At 59.4% G+C, this 10,952-nt stretch overlaps 5 protein-coding genes across 5 annotated transcripts; 3 read left to right on the forward strand and 2 right to left on the reverse strand.

Annotated features, from left to right (window-relative positions):
- Positions 1 to 1,109: 1,109 nt before the first annotated feature.
- Positions 1,110 to 5,116, forward strand: K437DRAFT_223714 (cohesin-associated protein Pds5; the record flags this gene model as incomplete). The annotated part of the gene is made up of 5 exons (XM_013388040.1): positions 1,110 to 1,642; positions 1,721 to 1,847; positions 1,923 to 2,003; positions 2,075 to 4,885; positions 4,955 to 5,116. The coding sequence occupies 5 exons, from the start codon at positions 1,110 to 1,112 to the stop codon at positions 5,114 to 5,116; spliced, it is 3,714 nt and encodes a 1,237-aa protein (XP_013243494.1).
- Positions 5,117 to 5,540: 424 nt separating this feature from the next.
- On the reverse strand, positions 5,541 to 7,395 carry K437DRAFT_256245 (uncharacterized protein; the record flags this gene model as incomplete). Its single annotated transcript, XM_013388041.1, has 3 exons — positions 6,776 to 7,395; positions 6,338 to 6,699; positions 5,541 to 6,214 (listed from the first exon to the last, which is right to left on the reverse strand). Coding segments are annotated over exons 1-3 (1,289 nt in total), but the record flags the coding sequence as incomplete, so codon positions are not given.
- Positions 7,396 to 8,152: 757 nt separating this feature from the next.
- Positions 8,153 to 8,859, reverse strand: K437DRAFT_294343 (uncharacterized protein; the record flags this gene model as incomplete). The annotated part of the gene is made up of 2 exons (XM_013388042.1): positions 8,153 to 8,292; positions 8,408 to 8,859. The coding sequence occupies 2 exons, from the start codon at positions 8,857 to 8,859 to the stop codon at positions 8,262 to 8,264; spliced, it is 483 nt and encodes a 160-aa protein (XP_013243496.1). The 3' UTR covers positions 8,153 to 8,261.
- A 107-nt stretch (positions 8,860 to 8,966) lies between these two features.
- Positions 8,967 to 10,052, forward strand: K437DRAFT_108963 (uncharacterized protein). Its single transcript, XM_013388043.1, has one exon. It carries the CDS (start codon positions 9,058 to 9,060, stop codon positions 9,637 to 9,639), a length of 582 nt encoding a protein of 193 aa, XP_013243497.1. The 5' UTR covers positions 8,967 to 9,057; the 3' UTR covers positions 9,640 to 10,052.
- Positions 10,053 to 10,122: 70 nt separating this feature from the next.
- Positions 10,123 to 10,766, forward strand: K437DRAFT_223738 (cyclophilin-like protein; the record flags this gene model as incomplete). The annotated part of the gene is given in 4 exon segments (XM_013388044.1): positions 10,123 to 10,225; positions 10,245 to 10,301; positions 10,414 to 10,520; positions 10,656 to 10,766. Coding segments are annotated over 4 exon segments (378 nt in total), but the record flags the coding sequence as incomplete, so codon positions are not given.
- Positions 10,767 to 10,952: the final 186 nt, after the last annotated feature.

Raw genomic sequence — 10,952 nt, forward strand, 5'->3', positions numbered from 1 at the left:
CGGAAATGGATGGGGAGGCCGTGCACGGATCCGGGGTGGACCGCGCGGAGGGCCGAGAGGCGGAGGCCCGAGGGTCCGTGGACGAGGAGGATGGGGAGGTGGCTGAATATTTTTGGCATGAGGCTCGTATTAACTCTTTGTATTCGCATTCAATTGTTCCCATCTCATACCCGTCTGACTTGCGCGCCACGACGTCGGCGGCGATGCAGATGCTGCGCCGTCCTCCACTTGTTGTAATCTAACTTATGAACATCAGGCGTTGCTGAACTGTCAACCATTTTCCGCGTCTGTCTACATGATATTGGCACAGAAGTACATGTCCCCGTGCTTATAGTCTTTGCATATAGGCGAATGTGCAAGAATGACTCGCGAGTCGCGCCGCACTTAGGCCGTCGATGCTGGCAAGGTGGTCTGATCGACCTGGCAGGACGCAGCACCTCACATCCAAAACTGCCGTGAAGCATACTATGCTGCACTTGCATGTCAATCACATCAAGAAGTGTGGCAATCGAGTAAAAGGGCAAGGTGGTCTTGCCCGTGACCACAAGCAAGGCGTCCCATGCCGCAGCCCGCCTTCCTTCTCAACTTTCGTTCCGTAATTGTCCGCCAGACGGAACGATTGACTTCAGATGGGAGCGGATATAAATCTGCCTGGCACATGGTGGTGGATACATCTCACTGAAGTCCCAAGGAGCACAAGGATTTGGATTATGGGCCTATTCCGACTGTAGAGCATCGACAGGTTCTATTAATGGATGAGTTGAATAAATGTGGGAAGAGATGGGGGGGAACGCTGCTATTCAGAAAACCAAGCGCGCATGAGCGAGAGAGACCCAGACAAAGAACAAAGTGCCAGGTTAATTAGGGTTGTGACCTGAAATCGCGAGACGCGTCGCGTTTTCGTTGTGTTGGCTCGATCCTAGCGACGCGTCACGCGTCTCTCACTGGAACGCTTCTCTTCATCATTATGCCATAACCAGGCGATAATGCTACGTGGTAAACCATGATGCAGTCAAGCGCCTGATATCACGGGCCATCGGTGGCATATAACAGAGCTTCCAGGTCACTGCTGGGTCCTTGACTGCACCCTCCACGCTCGGAATTCCACCATGGCGCAGGCAGTGACGCATGCAGGCGGCGGCGGCGGTCGGGGAGTCTCCCGCGGCGCTCGCCTCTCCTTCAAGGGTAAGCTCTACAACAAGGGCGTCACCGCCGACCGCTTGCTGCGCGACCTGAAGCAGATCCAGAAGGAGCTAGCGCAGATGGAACAGGATGCAGTCGACCTAGATGCGCTCAAAGACATGTGCAAACAGCTGACGCAGCCGACGCTCATGCTGCACAAGGACAAGGGCGTCAAGGTCGCCGTCGCTTGCTGCCTCGCAGACATGCTGCGCCTCTTTGCGCCAGACGCTCCATTCACTGCACATGAGCTTAGGGACATCTTCCAGTTCTTCATACACCTGCTCACGCAGAGTGCAAAGACGGGTGCAGGGCTGGCGTGTCCGCAAGGGCCATACTATGCAGACTACTTTTACCTGGTCGAATCCCTCAGCACCGTCAAATCCATCTGCCTCGTTTGCGAGCTGGGAGGCGCCGAGGAGATGATGTATGACCTTTTCAAGGGCTTTATGGAGCTTGTCAGGTGAGTTTCAAGCATAGCAGTTATACTCCTGAACGGGCGCATTGACCTTTGCTCTGCGCATGTGCCATGGACACACAGCCCGAACATGTCCAAGAATGTGGAGATTTGCATGGCAGACGTGCTGGCACAACTCATCGACGAGGCGCAGCAGCTTCCAGATGCAGTCTTGGAGGTCCTCCTGGCCAATTTCAGCCCCAAAGCAGTGGTGCGTCACGCCACGACTGTGAAAATATATAGTTTTCGTCTAACTGGCTAGTCCTACTGTGCGCGTCGCCCACAGAAAGCAAACCCTGCAGCTCATCAACTCACAATCGAAGTCTGCAAAGCGACAGAGAATCGCATCCAAAAAGATGTTGCCAAAGTGAGCAACGCTAGCAATCATGTGCGTCTCAACGACCACCCACTGACAATGAGCAACTGCATCCTTCGCAGTACTTCCGCGACGCAATCTCAACAGCATTCGAAGAGGAGAACCATGACGAACGCGACAAGGAGCTGGCAAGCGCCCACGCTATCATCATGCAGATCAATTGCTCCGTCCCAGGGCTCCTGCTGACTGTCATACCGCTGCTCGAGGAGGATCTAACGCGTGACGACGTGGCGCTGCGTCTGCTGTCAGTGCGCACGCTTGGGCAAATGTTTGGAGAGCGTCCATCAAAGACCTCGGGTGCGGGTGAAGGGCAGACGGCACGCATGTACCCGTCGGCCTGGAAGTCGTGGATGGGCCGCGCGGCGGACAAGAGCCCGTTGGTGCGCGCGAAGTGGGTTGAGTGTCTGCGTAACATCTTGACGTACCACTCCACGCTGCTCGTTGACGTCGGCCCGGCGCTGGAGGCTAAGACGGAGGACGCCGACGAAAAGGTTCGTGTGGCTGTTGCGCGCCTAATCGACAGCTTGGACTACGAGACGGCGCTGCATGGAGTCCCAAAGAGTGTGCTGCTGCTGCTCGCGGACAGATGTAAGGACAAAAAGGCGAGCGTCCGCCTCGAGGCGATGACCGCGCTCGGTCGCCTGTTCAATATGGCCTATACGGAGATCGAGTCGCACGAGCCTGCTGCGACGCAACAATTCTTTTGGATCCCGACCAAGATCATCCACTCGCTCAAGAGCCCTGACAACACGCCACTCGCTGTCGCCAGCGTCCTGGAAAAATATATCCTGCCTTACCCTGCTGATCCTGAAAATGAGGCCGCGTGGACGGCCCGCCTTCTGCTTGTGTTGAAAGTGGGCGACTCGTTCACGAACAAGGTCCTGTTCAAGCTGAGCAACCTTTTTGACGCCAAGCGACCGACACTACAGGAGGCTTTCATCGACGCGTGCGAGCAGTACAACAGCGGGATCATCGACGCGAACGAAGACGAGGTCCGATCTAAGTTCAGGAACATCCTCAAGCTCACTGCACGCGCGCTTGGCGAGCAGCCGGGCGCAGACAGGATCGCCGCGGACCTCGCGGCGTTTGCCAAGCTCAACGAGAACAGGCTCTACCGGCTGTTCAAGACGAGCATGGACCCTAAGCAGGACCTCAAAACGCTGCTCAAGTGTCGGGCAGAGATCATCAAGCGCCTCAGCAGCTCTTCGACCGCGAGCGTAGTCGAGACCATGTCGCTCTTCTGGCGCAGCGCGTCATTCCCTTTCATTAATCGCTCCACCGTCTCGCACCTCCTGCGTGGCCTGCAGCAGGGCAAAGCGCGTTTCACCGCCAGCCAGCTCAAAATCGACTCGCAGCGCGTCAGCACAGTTGACTCGTCGGAATATGAAACGTTCATCATCAATGCACAGCTCATCCTCAAACAGATCGGGAGCACCTACCCGTCCATGTTCACGCCGCACTTGCCGGAGCTCATTAAATGCCTCTTTGCGTCCTCAGACAATGGAGCAACCGCGGCAGCGGAGCCTGCGCTGCGCGCCATCGCTTCCGTCGCATGCGCCGAGCCGCGCTCGCTGACGCTCGTGCGCGAGAAGAGGGTGGTGGACCGCATTGCCGACTTTGTGCGCAAAGGGTCGGCGCTCGAGGCCAAGTTCGCCGCCAAGACGTTGGCGGTCATGAGCGACAGCAAGACGCGCAAGCGCGCCGTGCTTCCGCCACTGTCGCCGCCTTCACCCAGCAGCCTCAGCAGCAGCGTCGGTGGCGGCACCCCGATCAAGCCTGACTCGTTCGCTGCGCGCGCAACTGTCGATGCGATGCTAGAGGAAATCGCGCGCAAGCTCGGAAAGGCGAGCGGTAATCGCGCCGTTGCGTACGTCCACGCTGCGACGCAAATTGTCAAGCATTCGCCAGACATGTTCGAGGACAAGGCGCAAGCGATTATCAAGGAGGTTCTCGCGCGTGTGCGACAGCCATGGGCGCATGCAAAGCAAGAGAATCGCGGCGAAGAGGTCGACGAGAAGGACTGGATTGAAGAGGAGGAGATCGGGCCGGATCTGCAGGTCCGACTCCTCGCGCTCGACCTGATGACCAAGCGGGCAGAGGCGTACGCCGAGACGGAGCACAAAGAGACGACGGCCAAGCCGACGCTGAGATTCATCTCGACCGTCCTGCAGGAGGGCGAGGCTGGGCAGCTCGGCACCCCAGTGTGGGCCAAGTCGCGTCAGCGACTGCGGGCAGCTATTTGTATCCTCAAGCTTGCGCGACACACCGAGTTGGAGAAGCTGATCAGCACGGCTGATTTCTCCACGCTTGCGTTTGTCGTGCAAGATGAGTGCTTTGGCGTGCGCAACGGGTTCCTGCAGCGACTGGCGACGTACCTGAGCCACAGAAAGCTTGGCGTCCGCTACTACACGATTCCATTCCTCGTCGCGTTTGACCCAGAGGAGGAGAACCAGGAGTTGGTGCGGTACTTTGTGCACAATGCGATCCTCGCGCTGCCCAAGGCGCATCGGCTGGAGAAATTTGAGCGAACGTTTGCGCGCTTCCTGCACCTACTGGCGCACCACCCAGATTTCCAGCGGGCGAACAGCGAGGACGTGCTGCAGTTCTCGCAGTATATCGATTTTTACCTGAACGCGCTCAGCACGCCGGAAAATATGAGCATGTTCTACTACATTGCCGGCCGGCTCAAGACGATCCGGGATAGCGCCAGCGTCGGCGCTAGCGAGAACCTGTACACACTTTCCGAGCTGGCGCAGCTGGCCATCAAGCGGAAGGCGGCGGCGCAGGCATGGACACTGGAGACGTGGCCGGGGAGGATGTCGATGCCGGACGACATTTTCAAACCGCTTCCGAGCAAAGAGGTTCTGAAGGAGGTGCGTCGCGCTCAGTGTTCGCTTATCCTTGTGAAGCCCTCGACTGAAGATGGCACGGTGGATTCGCAGGTATATGAGCGCCAGTTTCTTCCCGAGGAGGTATCAGCCAAGCTGAACGAGGTAATCGACGTGCTGTCCACAAAGGTGAGCGCAGGCGGTTCGTTGCTTGCCGACACATTGGCGTGTGCGTGTGCGCAAAAGAGAATTTTTTCGCTGACGCACGCGCCGTAAAGCAGCAGAAGCGCCCACCGGCGAGGACGAATGCGGAGCGCGTCGCGGCAGCGATGGCGGCCAAGCGCAAGCGTGACACGTCCGAGAAGAGCGCGCAGGCGAAGAGCCAGAAGAAGGCGCGCGCTGCTGGTGGAAAGGACTCGGACGACGAGATGAGCGACGGAGGGGATGGTAATGAGGATGAGGAGGACGAAGAGAGCGAGCTGAGTGAGTTGAGCGAGGAAGAGGCGGAGGCTCACCCGCCGCCAAAGGAGAAGGCGAATGCATCGTCGTAGCTCGCTCGCTCGTGGGCACAGGGCCACGGTACAGATGGCTAAGGCGCATTATATCCTTGCTGGCGCAGAGTGCAAGCCAGTCGGTCCCAACTCGCCAGAAATCACAGGGCAGGGCAGGCTCCCTTGTCGCGTGAGACAGTCCGTCGCTGTTCCATTACGAGGGCATGTGTGATTGTTCGATTGAGATTTGTAATTGTACAAGCTATGATGAAGCAAACGGGGGTGCGACGCCTCATTTCGCAGAGAAGAGGAGGAGCGGCGCGCGCATTTGACAGACGAGTGCGTAGACTAGACAAAGGCAATCTGACGCAGCGCGCTCAAAGGCAGCACGAGCGCTGCGCTGCCGTTAGACATGTCGACGGCACAGTCTTCCAAACGCAGCGCGCTCGCATCGAGACGCTTGCGTTTGCACTTTGCATGCATTCCTGCGCGCGCGCCGCTCTCGTTGTCTCCGTCGTCATCGTCGTCTTCAGCGAGGTCGGGCCCATGCACGCGCCGCTCCTCCTGAGGACTAAAGCCGAGACCGGCGACGGCGCTGTCGTTCCTGTGTTCGCCAGACTTGCCTGCGGCAGCTTGGTGCAGCGACGCCGATGATGCGCCCACGCCCGCGCCAGGGCTTGTGGTGCTGTGCAGGGAGCGTGAGCGGCCACGCGGCGCGTCGGCATCGTCGGTGTCGTTGCTCGCGGCGTCGGCGGGGGCGTGCGCACGCTGCTGTTGCCCGAGCTGCTCGAACGCGCGCACCACCTCGGCCCAGGAGGAGAGGGAGAGGTCCAGTTCGGACAGCTCGGCCTGAATTGAGCGCAGGGCACGGCGGAGGCGCATCTGCAGGGGAGGACAGATGGGTGTCAGCTTTCCGGTTCGACTTTGAAGGTCGAACTACCGTACGGGTACAAGTACGGTACTCGCGTGCGAGGCAAAGCCTAAACACGCGCGACGCACCATCTCGGGAGCACCGCCGCGCAGCAAGCCGGAGTATTCTGCCTCGCTGACGCGGACGACGCCAGCGGCGGCAGCGCCCGTCTCTGCCTGCGCACCGCAAACAGGCGCGAACGGCGCACAGCGTTCGCGCAGAACCCAGAATTCCGGTGCCGGTGCCAGTGCCTCGGAGGAGGTGGAGGAAGAGGACGCGCAGATGCGTGCGAGGGCGGCGCGCGCGGCGGGGAGCCTCTGCTGTACGGGACTGGGGGCGTGGGCGTGCACCGCTTTGGAGAGCGCGCACTCTGCGTGCAGGAGCGCAGCGCCGAGCGGCTCGCTGATGGCGACGCTAAAGCTGTATGCGAGGCCGCCTTCGTGCAGCGAGTGGAATGTCTGTACAGAGGGGAGTAGGCTACGCGTCAATACGTGCGTGCGTGAGCGAGCAGAGTGTGCGCCGCGCGCGGCTCACCAGCACGCCGGCGTTGGCGGCGAGGACGCGCTGCACAGCCATGGCCGTGGCCTTTAGCTCGTGAGCAGGGGCGGAGAAGAGCCAGCAGAGGCGGATGCAGTCGAGGCCGACGGCGCGCTCGGCGGCACGGAGCGCGGCGGTGAGGCGGCCGAGCTGCTGTGTCGCGCGCAGGTGCGCGACGAGGTGCGCGCCCCAGCTGCTGTGCGGGGGGGCATGCGAGGACGTGCGCAGCGCGGCGAGGATGTCGTCGGCGGCGATGGTGCTGGTTCTGGCAGCCGGAATACCCTCTGCGGTGTCCATGACGGTCTCGCCCATGTCGTCTTCGTCGGCGTGTTGGGCATGCCGGAGCGGCAGACGGCGTGCGCGGACGAACGCGTGGGGCGGCGGGCGCGATGAGACGGGTACCTGGGGCTGGGGCTGGGGCAGGTAGAACGAGACGGAGGCAGGCTGCAGTGCAGTGTACAGGTGTGCGTAGCGTGGCGTCGTGCCGGTCGGGAGCAGCTGGGTGGCCATGGTGGTGTCGACGGTGATGGTGTGGTGTATGTTGTCTTTTGGGCTGCGCTGGATTGGGTTGGGTTGGGTGGCGATGCAGAGGAGATGCGGGGATGCAGGCATGTATATAGATATAGATATAGATATAGATATAGATATATATAAGTGCAAAGGGGGGGGGTATATACAGCGGCGTGTGCTCTGGGGTTGTGCGTGCATGTATGAGAGAGCCGAATGCGTTGTGCCAATCCACTCATCCATTGGTACGGGCACGGGGATGGGCACTGGGCCAGCGTACCCCGCGCTGGCTGGAAAAAGCGGAGAGGGTTTATGATTACAACGGCACGCGTCTGTCGCCCCCCTACAAGTGGCAAAATAGCATTAGGGTCAAGCTGCTCTTGTTGTTGCTGCCGCTGGCGCTGCTCCGTGCGACGATAGCCGCGACCGACGGATGGATGGATGGGACCAAACTATGCCTGCTGCTATTCCTCTTGCACGGACCCTTGCTCTTGCTGTTACTCTTTCTCTGATCCTTTATTATCATGATCACTATTACTCCTATAACGCTTTCCGATACCAATTCCAATGCCAATGCCAATGCCAATGCCAATACCATTACTATCACTGTCACTATCACGATTACTATGATTGGTTACCCCACACGCTTGGCCTGCTTATCTCACCACCCCTGCCGCGCAGCAAGCGCAGCGGAAAGAGGGAAAGAGCTGGCCCGCGGCAAACAGGTCTTGTGCATCGAATGAGTCACACTGACACAGTGCACAAAACATGCATCCATGTGGCGGGTATACACTTATTTGCGGCCTTTTTTCCCTCTCTCCACAATGCAAGCTCTCGTCAGCAGCCACACCCACTCACTGCCGAGGTCCTCCATTTACCGTGTTGGATGCCTGGGGGTGCCTGATCATTGTTCCGCCTCTGTTCGCTCCGCAGACCCATGCATCATGACCATGTGGCGTGGGGCGCTAATAATCCCCTAGCCGCTCCGCAGGAACGGGCGCACATGTCTGCAGGGAAAGTGGCAAGATGTCTCTGACGGCAAGGCAGGCGCGTCGAATCCGAAAGATCGGCCTGCTTGGTCGTCCTCTGCTTGCGAACACGTCCATTCCGCCCTGAGCGCACCCATCGCCGTCGCAAAGCTGGCCGGGCGCGATCTGCATGTACACGCCGTACGCCATGTTGTGGCAGGCACAGCGACATGCCCACACGGCCGCCGGGGAGGTCCACCCACGCGTCTCTGCAAACTGCGAGCAAAGAGCCGGCGGCGGGTCGCCGAGCACATGGCACGCCAGCATAAACAGCCTCTGATGCCGCTCGCACGCCCACTCGGACGGGTGCAGCTGCGCCAGCCCCGCCCCTCCGTGTACTGCACCGCAATCCCCGCCTTTTGCGTCAGTCGTTGTCAGCTCGTGCGCCGCGGCTGCCTGCTCGCAGTGCGCACCCCGCGCCATCTCCTGCCCAGCGCTTGATCCGCGCGCAGTGACAGGGATGATGGGTCCGAGGACAAACACGTCGGTGCTTGCGCTTGCAGCGCCAAGCAAGCAAAGAGCGCAAGCACCGACTGTGTCGCCCATGCCTTGTCGGAGCATTCATGGCGTGCCGTGTCAGCGAGCTAGATGCATAGTCGACCCGAACATGGAAGGGGAAAAAAGACTGACCATCGAGGCTTGCCAGACCGATCACTAAATAATGTCAAGCGCGCCCTGCACGAGCTTTCATTCAGCATGGGCCGCCAGCCGAGCTAAGCAAGGCAGGAGATCAAAGTGTCAGCGATGACGCAGCCAGCCAGCACGCCAGCCGAATCGAGCCCTTGCATGCTACTCCAAAGACCAAGAAGGCGCCTTGCAGCAGCGATGGGCCTATCAACAAGAGTAGCAGCGACGCATCACCCAGAGAAACCATTCGCACTCCACGCAGATTCCTCAGAGTCGGAACGGCTGCCGACCTGCACCGTCTTGGGAGCAATCGCGCCGCCGCATTGCCTGCGCGCCGACTTGTCCGGCGTGAGCACGCTTGCACTGCTGTGCGATGACGCGACGCAACATGACGTGGTGCCGCTGCCGTCGGTAGCCACGGTACAGTTGGTACTCGAGCGCCAAGTGCAGTTCGGATACATCAAGTACGGGCATAGGTCGCGGCGGGCGCCTTGGCGAGCGGGTGACGCTGTGAACACGCGCACGGCCGTAGAGTTCTCGTTCGAGCATAGGACTTGGCGGGACGGAAAATTCCGTCTCCCGCTGGATCACGTCAAGTCCAGGAATCCTGAATCGTACACTGGAGGTATCTGTGGGGTTTCGGGATTTCGGAAAGGGAACGGGTCATGGGGGAAGCAGGATCCCGGGAATCCCGAATGAGAACGCTACCAGGGGCCTCCCTTCATCATGCCTGCACTCTGCCATCAAGCCACTCTTGTCGACTACACCTTGACCTGTGCTTGTGTGCATGGTGCCTTTCGTCCATCGCTCACGGTTTCGTCCCTTTGCGCTCAGAGCCTTCTGCCCTCTTCTGGCATGCAGACGCTCGGAAGGCCGTAGCTAAAAGCCACTCCGTTTCTTGCCGAGCTCGAGAGATATCGCCAGCACGGGCATCGACAAAAAGTTGCTGGGCGCCTTCTCGACCAAGGACCCGAACAGCGCGGTGCTTGTCACCCACAAGATCTCCTTGGACATTCAGATCGGTGCCCACGTGCCGCTCGTATCGTGCTAGGTGCTGTACGGTTCCGCGGCACCAAGGGTGAATTCGAGATGTCTTGCTTCAATGAACGTCTGAGGCGGCGCTTGCAAGCGCTGACGACCTCTAGCCCCTCATTCCGTGAAACTTATTGCTGACGCAAAAATCAGACGGCGGAGAATGCACATGCGCTTGCGACAGCAGAAAAAGGAGTTGGGTATGCTCGCTCTATTTTCCACCGTTCCCTCCCTGATTTCATGAGTCCGTCGCGTCTCCCAGATGCTGCAAGGCGGAGACTTTGAAAATACAAATGGAACCGGAGGAAAGTCGATCTACGACGAAACTTGTGCCGATCTTCAGCCACGCGCGTTTGTTCCCCAAGCAAGTGCACATGCGCATCCGCATCCGCTGCACTCCACCGTGCCATGTGCTCTCCGCCATGTTGCACAAATTCAAAGACGAGAAATTCCAGATGAAGTATACGGGCGCGGGAACATTTTCAATGGCCAATGCCGGCCCCCATAGGAACAATAGCCAAACTCTTCATCTGTACCGCAGCGACACCGTGGGCGGGTACAGCAACGCGTCGCGGTCACGATCCTTCCTCAGTTCTCGTACGAAGCGGCGCTGACTCCGGATGCACAGCCCTCGCAACTCCTATTCATTCTTTGTTGTCTTCCGACGTCCACCATTTCCCCAGCTCAACGGTAAGCACGTCGTCTTTGGCCGTGCCATGGACGGCACGCAGTTCGTGTGGCAGATCGAGGGCATCGAAACCGGCGCAGGGGAGCGGGCGCTGGCCACTGGCTAAATTCAAGGTTGCCACGTCCGGAAGACCTACCGGCTGATGCCACTCGCTTTGGCATGTTATCAGGCTCGTATAAGGAGGGGTTTGGAGTTTAATCTATATCAATGTCGTCTGCGCCTTCATCGCATCATCCAATATAGTGCCAATTTTTTTGTTGGCGACTGCGCCTCCGCAGTTGGCGTTTCATGC

Source organism: Tilletiaria anomala, assembly GCF_000711695.1.
Source record: "Tilletiaria anomala UBC 951 chromosome Unknown K437scaffold_36, whole genome shotgun sequence".
Classification (NCBI taxonomy): Eukaryota; Fungi; Basidiomycota; class Exobasidiomycetes; order Georgefischeriales; family Tilletiariaceae; genus Tilletiaria; species Tilletiaria anomala.

Coding starts and splice junctions, on each gene's coding strand:
- K437DRAFT_108963 (XM_013388043.1), top strand. CDS start 9,058: ATGACGCAGCCAGCCAGCACGCCAGCCGAATCGAGCCCTTGCATGCTA.